General features: G+C 41.7%; 7 protein-coding genes and 1 non-coding gene across 8 annotated transcripts; 5 read left to right on the top strand and 3 right to left on the bottom strand.

The window, feature by feature from the left end:
- Window positions 1–104: 104 nt before the first annotated feature.
- Window positions 105–2,111, top strand: SPP382 (mRNA splicing protein SPP382; the record flags this gene model as incomplete). The annotated part of the gene is made up of 1 exon (XM_003680864.1): window positions 105–2,111. The coding sequence occupies one exon, from the start codon at window positions 105–107 to the stop codon at window positions 2,109–2,111; it is 2,007 nt and encodes a 668-aa protein (XP_003680912.1).
- Window positions 2,112–2,180: 69 nt separating this feature from the next.
- Window positions 2,181–3,224, bottom strand: MIA40 (Mia40p; the record flags this gene model as incomplete). The annotated part of the gene is made up of 1 exon (XM_003680863.1): window positions 2,181–3,224. One exon carries the CDS (start codon window positions 3,222–3,224, stop codon window positions 2,181–2,183), a length of 1,044 nt encoding a protein of 347 aa, XP_003680911.1.
- A 211-nt stretch (window positions 3,225–3,435) lies between these two features.
- On the top strand, window positions 3,436–4,038 carry YKT6 (palmitoyltransferase YKT6; the record flags this gene model as incomplete). Its single annotated transcript, XM_003680862.1, has 1 exon — window positions 3,436–4,038. The coding sequence occupies one exon, from the start codon at window positions 3,436–3,438 to the stop codon at window positions 4,036–4,038; it is 603 nt and encodes a 200-aa protein (XP_003680910.1).
- Window positions 4,039–4,143: 105 nt separating this feature from the next.
- Window positions 4,144–4,217, bottom strand: TDEL0Dtrna1N. The gene has a single exon. It is a non-coding gene; the product is annotated as a tRNA-Asn (tRNA).
- Window positions 4,218–5,046: 829 nt separating this feature from the next.
- Window positions 5,047–6,801, top strand: CYB2 (L-lactate dehydrogenase (cytochrome); the record flags this gene model as incomplete). The annotated part of the gene is made up of 1 exon (XM_003680861.1): window positions 5,047–6,801. One exon carries the CDS (start codon window positions 5,047–5,049, stop codon window positions 6,799–6,801), a length of 1,755 nt encoding a protein of 584 aa, XP_003680909.1.
- Window positions 6,802–7,455: 654 nt separating this feature from the next.
- Window positions 7,456–11,340, top strand: TUS1 (Rho family guanine nucleotide exchange factor TUS1; the record flags this gene model as incomplete). Its single annotated transcript, XM_003680860.1, has 1 exon — window positions 7,456–11,340. The coding sequence occupies one exon, from the start codon at window positions 7,456–7,458 to the stop codon at window positions 11,338–11,340; it is 3,885 nt and encodes a 1,294-aa protein (XP_003680908.1).
- Window positions 11,341–11,480: 140 nt separating this feature from the next.
- On the top strand, window positions 11,481–12,464 carry TDA5 (Tda5p; the record flags this gene model as incomplete). Its single annotated transcript, XM_003680859.1, has 1 exon — window positions 11,481–12,464. The coding sequence occupies one exon, from the start codon at window positions 11,481–11,483 to the stop codon at window positions 12,462–12,464; it is 984 nt and encodes a 327-aa protein (XP_003680907.1).
- Window positions 12,465–12,491: 27 nt separating this feature from the next.
- On the bottom strand, window positions 12,492–13,004 carry SPC2 (signal peptidase complex subunit SPC2; the record flags this gene model as incomplete). Its single annotated transcript, XM_003680858.1, has 1 exon — window positions 12,492–13,004. The coding sequence occupies one exon, from the start codon at window positions 13,002–13,004 to the stop codon at window positions 12,492–12,494; it is 513 nt and encodes a 170-aa protein (XP_003680906.1).
- Between the last annotated feature and the right edge of the window lie 283 nt (window positions 13,005–13,287).

The following is a 13,287-nucleotide window of genomic DNA, read 5'->3' as shown; positions in this document are numbered from 1 at the left end:
TGAAAAATAGCTTAAACTAAAAGACCTTGTACGTACAAACATCCCATGCGAAACACGATATAAGGTGCCAGCGATCTGCTCAAGATTCTAAATATCCGCTGTCGATGCCAAGTGAGAAGAATTGTCGGTTCTTTGAGAACCGAATGGATCCCTATGGGTATAGCGATGAGGACAGAACTGAAGATGAAGGAGACAAGAAGCCCAATTTCTTCACTAATGGGGGTACAGAAATGAGTAAGAAGTATGGTATTGGAGCCAAGCTTCTTTCGAAGATGGGCTATGTTGCAGGTCAAGGTCTGGGGAAGGACGGATCAGGTATTGCCCATCCCATCCAAGCCGAGCAAAGACCAATGCCCAGTGTGGGTCTTGGAATGATGAGCAGTCTGGGGGATAAGTATAATGAGCGTTATGACAGCTCAGATGATGAAGAGCAGGCTCCTCGATCTCACGATGTTGCATTCGAGAAATCTGATGTCAAGGTTATGTCAAAGGATAATAAAGTACAAGATAGACATCAAACACAGCTAAATCGAATTTTGAGTGATTTGCAGTCAAAGCTAAATCTCAAAATTTCACCAGGGTTCTTGGAACGGATATCCTCAACATCATTTGATCAAAAGGTGGAGCTGGAACGTCTAGCTACCTCCTTACTTAATGGACAGGAGCGAATCACGACTATAGATGATAGAATCAAGATATTAGAGGCTGAAGTAGCGGAACTTGATGATGAAGGTAGACTACTATATGATATTGATGAATCACTGAAGAAAAACAGCACAATTTTGAACAAGGCAGACTGTATTATGGGCCTTTCAGATACCGATTTAGTCGACAGTTTGCTAGCTAATATACTGCGACGGGAATACTTGATGCAAGATGACATAGTTGTCCCTACCTCTGAAAATTTGGATCAGTTGGTAGGACTCGCCGAGATTTTGCGATACCAAATGGATACATCATCGACTCAACTCAATAGGACTCAAAGTACGATCTACAAGCTCATTTTCAAAAGATTCCTCAAATTTTGGGAAGGCTTCACAGTCAACAAGGAGCAGACAAACATGATGATATCTTTGATGTTAGACTTCGAACCTTTATTAAAATTTATCAGCTGTTTTGATTATGTTCTGGAAACTTTCATATATCCAAAGCTAATAAGGGCTTTGGCCTCCTGGAATATCACAGGGAATGACGAGTTTCCTCCTCGAGTATGGGTATTCGATTTTCTAGTAATAACGAAGCTCCAAACCAGAAATAAGTTGGAAGAATTAGCAGTTGAGAAGTTGAGTAACTACTGCGATTCATGGTATCATCGAGATTCAGAGGTCATCCGAAAAGCAGATTTATTGTTTATGCAAGAACTGCTAGGCAAAAAATATCACGAGGTGGTGGATAGTAAGCTTTTGCCCAAATTCTTGGACCAATTGTGGGAAAAGCATTTTGATCCTCTAGCCGAGCTAGAGGATTGGGAATCGGCCTCTATCGAGGAAGGCTCACTTTACTATTCGAGAATGCTTAAGCGATACCAATATTACTTCAGCGATGAGGTTTACAACACACTAATCACTGCTATGTTTAATGAATACAACAAAGTACTTTATCAATGGCTAATCTATTCTGAACAAGAAGATGTATCGAAGGCAAAGCATTGGTTTTTCTGGCAAATCAATGCAATGTTTCGAGATGCCACCCCAATAGAGATCGAGCTGAAAGAGATACGAAAGACGATGGCATTACTTAATGATAGTGCGCATCAACCCATTCATGACGAATCCTTCAATCTCTTCCGAAGGTTGCGGTTGGAGCTCAAGGAACCAACCGAAACTGCTAAGACAGGGACTTACACAGTTCAGAACATTCCTATGCGTAAAGTTGTCCCGCATTTCAAGGATGTGGTTGAAGACTTTTGTGCCGAAAATGCTTACGTACTTCAGAAATTGCAAGGTCAATATACTCAACTCCCGTATGGAGTACACAAAGATACATTGGCACCTGTGTTTAAAATCAGTCGAGGAAACTCGAGTGTTGACATAGCGATGAAAGATGATATTCTGTGGGTAAGAAACGACAAGGGCAGCTTTGTCCCTACGTATTTGTACGAACTTAAATGAATGAGGTAATTATTGTAACTTATTTACATGCATCTATGATCCTAGCTGAGCCGGTCGAAGTTCGATACTTCAATTCTTCTCAGTAGCGTCGGTTGATGAGTTCGATTCAGCCTTGGACTTATCCTCTTTTGATTCCTCCTTTGGTTTCTCCTTTGGTTTCTCCTTTGGTTCCTCTTTTGGTTCCTCTTTTGGTTCGTTCTTTAATTCGTTCTTTGGTTCGTTCTTTGGTTCATTCTTTGATTGTGGTTTCTCTGCATCCTTTGCGTTCTCAGATTGACCATTTTGACTAGCTACAGCTTCATCTTCGTCCTTAATCTGCTCGGCGTAGTGCTCTGGATATTTTCTGAAGCAGTCCTGCATGTGCTGGAATTTTTCGACACAATCAATTCCCTTTGGTTCAGCTTCTGAGTAGACAAAACAGGAGAAAGCAGCTTTAAACTCTTCACCACAGGGTCCATGAGCCATACCACCTAGACAAGGACAGTCCCAATTGATTTCACCTGTATCAGGGTTGTATGCACCTTCTTGTTGAGCCTCCTCATCAGTAGGTGCCAGTTTTTCCTCTTCAGTTCTTTGAATCTCCTCATCCGATTTCACATCTTTATCAGTTTGATGAGCATCGGTTGAGGTAACAGCCTCTTCCTTTTTAGGCTTCTGATCAGGCTGCTCGGACTGCTGCTCAGGAGTCTTCTGCTCAGATTGTTGTTTAGGTTCCTTTTGCTCAGATTGCTGTTCAGGCTCTGCGTCCTTCTGCTCGAACTCATTATCTTGAGAGTTTTCCTCAGATCCTTGTTCAGGCTCTTGTTCAGTCTCCTGGGCCTGTTCTGGCTCCTGTTCTGACTTCTCACTCGACTCTTGTTGTGGTTCTTCTTTTGCTTCCTCCTTATTCTCCTTTGGCTTCTTCTCGAAAGGATAAACGAAATAGATGGCTGATAATGCTGCTGCGGCACCAAGAGACCAATGTAAAGGATCACCACTGCTGCCAGAAGGCTCACCGTGTGCAGCAGAAGAGTAAGCTCGGCGAACTAAGTTCTTGCTACTAGCACGACACACCAAACCAGCTCTCCTAGAACTTAGCTGACGAACACTCCTAGTAATACCAGTACGATACATCTCACTTGACCCTTCAGTTGACCTCGTAAAGCTACAAATTGACCACTAAAAGCCTGAACTTTTGTTCTATTAGTAAGTGAAATAATCAATACGAAATTCGTTGGACGAGATACGCCTCTTATAAGTTTTAAGCAAAGTTCGCCAATACAGAGGATCAACACTTCTGGAACACCAAGAAGACCAGGTGATTGGGGCCTTAACAGCTGATAGCATGAAGATATACTACATTGGGGTGTTCCGTAGCGGTGGCGAAAAGGCCTTGGAATTGAGCGAAGTGAAAGACCTATCGCAGTTTGGGTTCTTTGAAAGAGGGAGTGTGGGCCAATTTATGACCTTTTTTGCTGAAACAGTAGCCAGTAGGACTAGTGGAGGTCAAAGGCAGAGTGTCGAAGAAGGAAACTACATTGGACATGTGTACTGTCGTTCAGAGGGCCTCTGTGGTGTGCTCATCACCGATAAGGAATATCCAGTGAGACCTGCATATACGTTGTTGAACAAGATATTAGATGAATATATGATCGCACACCCTGTGAGTGACTGGAAGAACGTAAGCGAGACCAATGCTTCGTTGCATATGAAAGAATTGGAGATGTACATTAGGAAATACCAGGACCCATCGCAAGCCGACGCAATTATGAAAGTCCAACAGGAATTGGACGAAACAAAGATTGTGCTACATAAGACCATTGAGAACGTTTTGCAAAGAGGAGAGAAACTAGATAATTTGGTCGATAAGTCGGAATCTTTGACCGCGAGTTCCAAGATGTTTTACAAGCAGGCCAAGAAAACAAACTCGTGTTGCATAATTATGTAAAAAATAGCTACATACTATAACAAGAGTTAATAAGAATTAATGTAGAGATTGGCCTTTCACACATATCATAAATGTATTGAAGTACTTCAAAAAATAAAATTTATTCGACCCCGGTGAGGATTGAACTCACGATCTTGCGATTAACAGTCGCACGCCTTAACCAGCTTGGCCACGGAGTCTCGAAAATTCGTGATGTTTGAAGAAGTATATTTAAGATATACCATTAGATAATCTCATTAACATATAGCTCTTTTTTAATTGTTTCCATTATCTTTTTTGATTATTCTCTGGGCCTTCGGTCCTGACACTGAATTGAATGATTTCACATATCCTTATCAGCAAGATGATATATTCAGAGATTTTTTAGGACTCTAGATATGCGTGTACATTTTTTTTTTCCGCAATTGTAGATGAACTGTGGAAAACATAATAAATCGGGTCAAAATTTGAATTTGAAGCTTCTTTACGCATGAAAAGAACATTCATGTCAAGATCAAAAATCTTTTATTACTAAAACTCATAAAGCTCATCCACATGACAGCTGCGAATTTTTCAAATCGATTGTGATTTCTACAAAATTGTATTTCAATTTATTTCCAAGGAAACAGACGCAAGTTTTGTGTAAAGTCGAATCTACTTAATCTGGACAATTTGACGCGAGCAATTTTCCAGCACTTACAGGCAGGATAGCGACATCTTTGTAAATTCACCAACTGCCAATTTTTTTTTTTTTGACGAATGAAAGACGACACATTTCAAGCCGTGACTCCGAATACTTTCAATTCTCGACATACTCCAAGTTGAATCCCACATCTTGTTTGAATCCGTTAAATCCCACGTCTTCCCACGCCGATGTTTCCATGTTGTTTAGCTGACTGTTTGCAGTTGGAGTAGATCCCCTCCCCTATGGCTCAAGCAAAATCAATTTTGACCCATAGATTACAATGTATTTAAACATTGACCTCTGATGTACTTGTAGGTTATTGTCAAGATGATTAAAAGCGTAAGATGTTTGCAAGGTCCACTAGAACCGTCGCACAGGTGGTGAGAAAAGCACCTTCTAGATCACTCTTGGCTCGCCGAGGAATTTCTGGTTTACATATCCAACGGAATGGTCTACCAAAAAATAGGCATTTTATAACTGGCGCAGTGGCTCTTGCAAGTTTGAGTACTCTTTTATGGATATCCGATAGACCTACTATCGATAATGGTACTGTGAAGGACAGTACCAAGAAATCAATTGATCCTAAAGAGGTTGAAAAACATAACGCACCGGATGATTGCTGGGTGGTCATTGACGGCTACGTATACGACCTTTCAGATTTCATTCCATCGCATCCTGGTGGTCCTGCAGTCATTCGAGCTAATGCTGGGAAGGACGTTAGCGCCATCTTTGATCCACTTCATGCACCTGATGTCATTGAGAAATACATAGCACCAGAAAAGAGGCTAGGGCCCTTGGAAGGTCAAATGCGTGAAGAGTTGATCTGTCCACCATTTGCTCCGGGAGATTCAGTCGACGAAATGGCTGAGAAACAGCAATTGAGAGCTGAGCTACCACCTTTGGAGCATATTAGTAACATTTACGATTTTGAGTACTTGGCATCACAGATCTTGTCGAAACAAGCTTGGGCATATTACTCTTCTGGTTCTGATGATGAGGTCACCATGAGGGAGAATCATTCTGCATATCATCGTATTTTCTTTAAACCAAAGGTACTAGTGGATGTCGCTAACGTCGATACATCTACTGAATTCTTGGGTTTACCTGTAGACGTGCCATTCTACGTGTCTGCTACTGCTTTGTGTAAACTGGGAAACCCCAAGGAAGGTGAAAAGGATATTGCTCGTGGTTGTGGTTCAGGCCCAAAGAAAGTGGTTCAAATGATCTCTACATTAGCTTCTTGTTCTTTGAAAGAGATCATAGAGGCTGCCCCATCAAAAGACCAAATTCAATGGTTTCAACTTTATGTTAATAGCGATCGTAAAGCTTGTGATGAGCTATTAGCAGAAGCAGAGAAGCTTGGTGCCAAGGCTATCTTTGTCACCGTGGATGCTCCATCTCTAGGGAACAGAGAAAAGGATGCAAAGGTAAAGTTTTCTGCTGACAAGTCGGGACCTGAAGCGATGGAACGTACTAAAGAGCGCAAGCAAAAGGCTAAGGAAGTAGAGGAGCAAGGTGCTTCTAGAGCTTTGTCCAAATTTATCGATCCATCCTTATCGTGGAATGATGTGGTTGAGATGAAGAAGAAGACTAAACTACCAATTGTCATTAAGGGAGTTCAAAGGGCTGAAGACGTTCTTAAAGCCGCAGAGCTTGGTATCGATGGTGTAGTGCTCTCTAACCATGGGGGGAGACAACTCGATTTCTCTAGGTCCCCAGTGGAAGTCTTGGCCGAAGTTGCACCAATGATTAAAGAGAAGAACTTGGACAAGGATTTCCAAATTTTTGTTGATGGGGGTATACGCCGTGGTACAGATATTTTGAAAGCCTTGTGCTTGGGAGCTAAAGGTGTAGGCCTGGGCAGACCTTTCCTGTATGCAAACTCGACTTACGGGAAAGAAGGTGTCGAAAAGTTGATCGAGAGATTGAGCTTTGAACTAGAGATGGACATGAGACTCTTGGGTGTCAATTCTGTCAAGGAACTTGGTCCAGAGCTTCTCGATCTCACAGCACTAAAATCTAGAAGCGTCGAAGTTCCTAAGGACTACCTTTACAACCAAGCATATAAGAAGGCATCCTTCACTGATTTTGAAACCTGAATGCGTTCATATTCCAAAAGTTTTGCACTTATCTATTTATTGTAGCACAATGCCATTGATATTCTTCTTACCTTATGACCGTTGACCAGTCTGCTTCTTCTGCGAACGAAGCTCGTATAAGTAATCATAGTTTTTAACAGCGCTGGCTGGTTCTAGTTGTATGCCCTAGTCTATTAGAATGAATAACAAGAGAATCGCTTCAGACATGTCATATCAAGGATATCGTAAGTGTCCTTGAGTCGGCCAACCTCTTACTTGAATAGTAGTTTAGATTATATCCAAGATGGTTCAAATTTCACATTCAGTTTCTTGCAAATGCTGTTATATATAATGAGAATACAGGTCTTATGATGCTGTTGCCAAGATGTCTTGGCTTCTTATCTTAAAGGTTGACCATCATTTTGTTCGCTTTCTTTAAAATTACGGACGCGATTTGTGAAAGTACCTTAAATATGAACTGAACTTTATTGAAATCAACATCGACAGTCGATTGGCCCATTATATATCGACCCCTGTGGAATTGGAATGTATTTGGAGGTCCTAATTTGCTCTAATAACCTTTTCTTCGTAAGGTAACTTTTCTCTGTCATCGGCCCAATCCATACTGAACCATCTTTCAATCGCATTAACATCTGAATTCCACACAACGACATAATGTACAGCAATGGAAATCGCGATAGAATACGGCGACCTTCAAAAAACGAAGATATAGTTTTGCCAGAACTCCCACCACTGAATACAAATAACCCTTTCCTAGATAATAGTCTCCAACACGGAGACGAAGTGTCAATTGGATGGACGCCTGTGGAAGAACGTCATAATCACCAGCAAGAGCCCCAGGACTCGCAAAAACGTTATAGCTTTCCCGGGAATAGACATTTACCTCAAACTCCTCCCCGACGGAATTCTAAAGACTCAAATTCGATTACTTCACCTACTTCTTCGAGCACCTCAAGGAGGCATTCGGCTCGAAGGCCTCCTCCTCCTCCGATTCCACAAGCGATAACGTCTCCAACGAATTCTGTTGCTTCATCAAGAATTTACAAATCTCCCTTTGTCGGTGAGGCTGCCATAAAGTGTACTTTGTCTCCAGAACCCAGAGTATATAGATCTCCGTTTGTTGGGGAACCAGTACTGGCAGAAACCGCCCATATGGCTACCAGCCCTACTCAGCGGTCATTTGAAGATATGCCTTACGTTACTTTCAATAACGTAGAATTCTCAAAGAGAGCCCTGCCGCCTCTGCCAACTTCAACTTCCGAGAACGATAACCTTAATATATTCAATGTACAACCGCCACCGGTTCTTGGCGGAGTACGACATACGAGCAATAATAGTAGGCTGTCGGACAGTCTCGGCAGCTATTATTCGGATTCCAATTACGCATTTAATGGCTCAAGCGCAAGACATAACAGTTTTGGTTCTGTATTGGGTGGTAAACCTTTAGATCAAGTACCTAGCATTACAGCTCCCACTCAGCCATTCTCCATAGATTCGCTCGATGAGAACAAATTATACCAATGTTATAGCGTGTATCGCCTGTCGGACATTTACGAATGGATTTTGAAAGTTTACTTCGAGTGGTTCAATGAGTACATATTCGGAAAGATCGAATTCTTTCAGATGGTACAATTGTTGCTGGAATTTCAAATGCCGAAAAGCTTCGATCAGGATACTATTGATTCAAACGTTGACAGAATTATCGAGTCACTAGTGGCGCAAAATGCTGTGAGATTTGAACAAGATGGACAGTCTGTGATCACCATAATAGTCGCAGGTTTAGATGTTAGTGGGATTTTCACTCAGCTGTTGCCGTGTTACTCTTTCCTAGACACAACTCTTGCCCCCTCCGAGACGTCACTATGTTACTCACTAACTTGTGTTAGTCGTCAACCTAATGAAAGAGAGGAAATCAAGTTATCCGAGATCATCAACAACTCCGTCGGTGTATGGACAGATTACTGGAAGCTAAGCCAAGAAGATATATCTGAGATTAATCCTCGTGAAGTTCAGCGCCAAAGTTTTATATTTGATTTGATAATTTTAGAGGAGAGATCGCTGAACATGGCAAATGCTGCGGTTGAGATTTACGGTAAAAGCTTTGATCCAAGCTTACTGCCGGACGAACCAGATTTTGCAGAACGAGCATTTGACATTTTCCTTCCACTCATAAGACTCCATAAAGAATTCCTCCTAGGGCCAATACTTTGGAAGTTAAAGACTCGAGGCAAATTTATTGACGGAGTGGGTAAAATATACCTGAAATGGTGTAATGAAGCACATGATATCTATCTGAGATATGCATCGGATATGGCCACTGTCCATGCGGTTATCACCTCAGAGAAGGAACACGACACTAAATTTGCACATTGGCTAAGAGCAATTGATAACCTCCCAGAGATAAGTCGGTCCAAGATGTATCACGATGTGATCTTTTTCGGAGGTTTCTTCAAATCTTTGCAGAACCTCCCCATCACATTGAACTCCATATTGAAAAACACAGAGCCATCCTCCGAAGATTATGAGTACTTGAAGTTGGTCATTAAAGAGGTGGAGAAGTTGAGCGCTGAAGTGAATCGAGTTCATGGACTCGCCATTGATCGAAGAACTTTAGTGCGCTTTTCCAAGCAGCTAGTTTTCAGAAGCACTGGTGATAGCAACACCGTGGGCTATGTGAATCTCGCTACGAATGATGAAGAAGAAGAAAATAAACCGAGCCAGGATAGATTAGATCTTGGCCTTGCTAATCCAGAGCGGAAGATGTTGATGACTGGGATGGCAATGAAGAAGAGGGAGTTGTGGCTGGAACCCACTCCAGTCTACATTGTTCTTTTGGATAACTATTTTCTGATCACAGAAGCTATAATCAAGGGGAATCAAAAACGATACAAGTTGGCGGAAAGACCAATTCCGATAGACTATCTAAGTCTGGAGGAGAGAAGAAAATTTGAACATCCACAGAGTGCTGGCAGTAGCATGAGAGATTTAGCTCCCAGGGATAGCACGTCTTCTAACATGTCACCAATGACAGGGATAAGACCGAATCTCATAAGTGCGGCGAGTTCAGTATCAAGATCGATCTACAATCCAGCCAACAATGAAAGAAAACCAAACTTGACTGAAATTTCAAACGCAAATCCCGAAGCGCCTGATATGTCTTTCAAAGTTAGGAATACGGCCACCAATGAGTCGTTTACGTTTATCACAACTACTCCAGATGAGTGCCAAAGATGGAAACTTGCTGTGTTGGATTGTTTTAGGCGGTCGAGTTATGCTAACAATAGCAGCGGTTTTGAGCTGCAAGTTCTGACCACACAATTCGCCTTTGCCGAGAAAGAAGCACCAGTTAATTTACCAGTAGCGCCCGAAGGATCTGTCATTGATGTTGCACTCCGCGAATACGAGAAATCTAAGTGTCCACCCAGTGCGGTACGACCTACGCTCAATTTTAGCTCACTTACGCTCGTTCTTGAGGGTAAGATGTTTCTTATATTAGCCACTGACTATGGTGTTCACATGAGAAATGAATCTGACCATGAACAAGAATTTGTAAAAGTATTGCAGTCCAAGGATGTCAGACGAATGGAAGTCAATTTAAGGTTAGGCCTCCTTTTTGTGCTTGATGGCAGACTACTGTGTTACTTTAGTATTTCAAGTATAATGGCAGCGTACTATAGCGCAGATAAGCGGTCAGCAGAAAATCGCATAGTTGGGGTGGTTGTTAGTGATAAAGTCGGTTGCTTCAAGTTTGCTGAAGATTTTGGCAATTCAAGACAACTCTTATATGAGAGGAAGGGCCGCATCTTTGTCATGACTCCAGAATATGACAGAATGACCAAAGTTCTCAAATATTTCAAGACTTACAAAGAGTACAAACTCTCGTCTCTCAATAGCAGTTTGTCGACGTTGGATGTTGTTGATGATATCATCGTCTTTAGAAAATGTTTTATCGTCTGCACTTCGAAAGGTTGTGTGGTATACCACGACGCTTTCAACGACGATGGAATATCAATACCAACTTTTACCAACGATCAAGATGTGACAGCGCTGTTAAAGCATCCGCATCTCAGTTCCAATCCGTTCAGAACGGCAATTGAATCCTCTTCCAAGAAAGACTCTTCCAAGCAAAAGATGGCCGAGTACGTCAAGAAAGATATAGCCACAAGTAAGACTAAGCCAATCACTTGTTTCCAGATTTCTCTTACCAATGGTTATTTGGTTGTATATGATGAAGCAGTGATAAGAGTTGATCGTCAAGGTCAAATCGCCAACTGGAAACTTGATATCTTAGTCCTGGATTTTTACTGCACGGGAGCGTCCTTTCATAAAGGCTATTTGACGTTAATAGGAGACAGTTTAGTACAAGTCTACAGAATCAATGATTCAGAGGTCTCTATGAGCAAGTTGGTCCCCATACAGATCATCAAAGGTAAAAAAGTTAGGTTAGTGAACTCTGATAGAAATGGAGAACCGGTAGTCGCCTTGAGTCATCCAAGTTTAGCCAATAGACAATTACTAGTGGCCTTGAAGCCCCGATAGCATAGTGTATTAATGACAAAGAAATCAACATTTTAATTTTAATTCATTTGTAGAAAGAATCGTTTAATTACAGCGCGATGTCACAATCTTCGAGCATCTATAATTTGAATAGTTAGCTAGATTATCAGGGCTTTGTTTCCATGGTAAATATCGATGACTTGGTGAGATTTGTAATCTCTACCAGGTTCATCATTATTACGTTCCTCTGCACATTGTTGACATGTCGCTCGCTTAAATTGTCATTAGTTCCACTGCTGATGCATGGGCTACTGCAAACACTATACAAAGCAAATCTGGCATACAAATGCGGTGGTCAATTCAAATGGAAAAGTCTACTGGAATTCAAATCCTGCAAAGTGGTCATAACCGGTGGTAGTAGTGGTTTAGGACGATCCATAGTCAAGAATTTGTTGGACACTTTCCCCAATGTTACTATTCTCAATGTCGACATAAAGACTTCTCCAGAAGCTAACGATAGACTGATAGACTACATATGTGACTTGAGAAATTCTCAGGCGCTGAATGCCACTCTAAAGGAAATCAAAGTCAATCATGGGAGTGAGATTCGTCTCTTGGTGAACAATGCAGGCGTACGATCACGATATGAAGGGTTTAAAGAATTAAAATGCCAGGATGTGAATGATGTATTTGCCGTAAACTCTGTGGCTCCCATGAGATTTATCCAGGAACTTACACCGCATGAAAGCAGCGATGAACAGTGCTTTGTGGTGAACGTCACCAGCTCGCTGGGAATATTGTCAGCTGCTAAAGCAGCAGCTTATGCAGCCAGTAAAGCAGCCCTTATTTGTTTTCACAAATCCTACACTTTTGAGCTAGAGAGTAAAGGAGTCTCGAATATCAGAACCTTACTCGTGGTCCCAGGCCAACTGGATACTGATATGTTTAGTGGATTCGAACCCCCAAGACAGTTCTTTGCACCTGTACTGGACAGAGAAAAAGTGGCCAAGAAGATTGTAGACTATGTCGAGCTAGGCATGCGAGGTGACCTTAGCGCTCCACTATATGCCAAGTTTGCCTATGTATTAATGGCTATGCCCTACAGCGTTCAAACAATCGTGCGTAAAATGTCCAAGATGGACGACTGTCTGCCGAATGATGATTGATGTGTAACTACGTAAAAGCATATATCATTACTGAGATTTCTTTGAGCTCAAGACCTTTAATTGCCTCTCTAGCCACTGGAATAGTAACTCATTTTGTAAATATCCGGCTTCATTAAACACTTCAGTGGCTGGAAGCCCAACACTCACTTCTGTCTTATCATCCAGGCGAAAATCCACCAGATAAATTGGTTCCTTCTTTTCAAAGCGAGTTTTCACAGAGACCTTCTCACCAGCTGGACTCCTTCCTTCATAAACTGTTGATTTCTCTATGTATTTGGTGAAGTACCAGTACAACACCGATAGCCCACCGTAAATGACCAGTAAAGCCTTTTGGTAACCCACTACTTGACTATACTTAAACTTCTTGTCCAGCAAAAAACTGCCAGCTGCAATGGCAGCCATCGAATAACCCAGGACCAGCTTGGCATCAATTAATTGGAACGACTGCTTGTACTTCAATCTGGCAAATGTGGCAGGCAGGGCCTCATCCAAGGTTTGACGCAATTCAGGTATCGAATAAACATTAATAGGCTTACTCATGATGGATTTCCAGGTCTTTGAGGCTGATTATAATGGCTTTCTCACTATCATGAGTCGTAAAGAAATGTACTAGTTCATCAAGAGTTGTACAAGAAGGTGAACAAAAGACACGTGATGGCACTGTATAAGCCCTTAAAGATGCCATTGAGGTCTCACAAGATGATCATTGGATTTGTTGAAATCTCTTCAGTCGGTTTCAGCTTTCTTATGATCCATTGAGCTGTCTGTTGGCGCACTTTTTTACAAAATTTGTTCAACCGTTCTTTGATCGTGAACGTGGTTT

This window comes from Torulaspora delbrueckii, chromosome 4 (assembly GCF_000243375.1).
Source record: "Torulaspora delbrueckii CBS 1146 chromosome 4, complete genome".
Taxonomy (NCBI): domain Eukaryota; kingdom Fungi; phylum Ascomycota; class Saccharomycetes; order Saccharomycetales; family Saccharomycetaceae; genus Torulaspora; species Torulaspora delbrueckii.
Note: the sequence above shows the minus strand (reverse complement) of the source record. Positions and strands in the feature narration are given on the sequence as shown.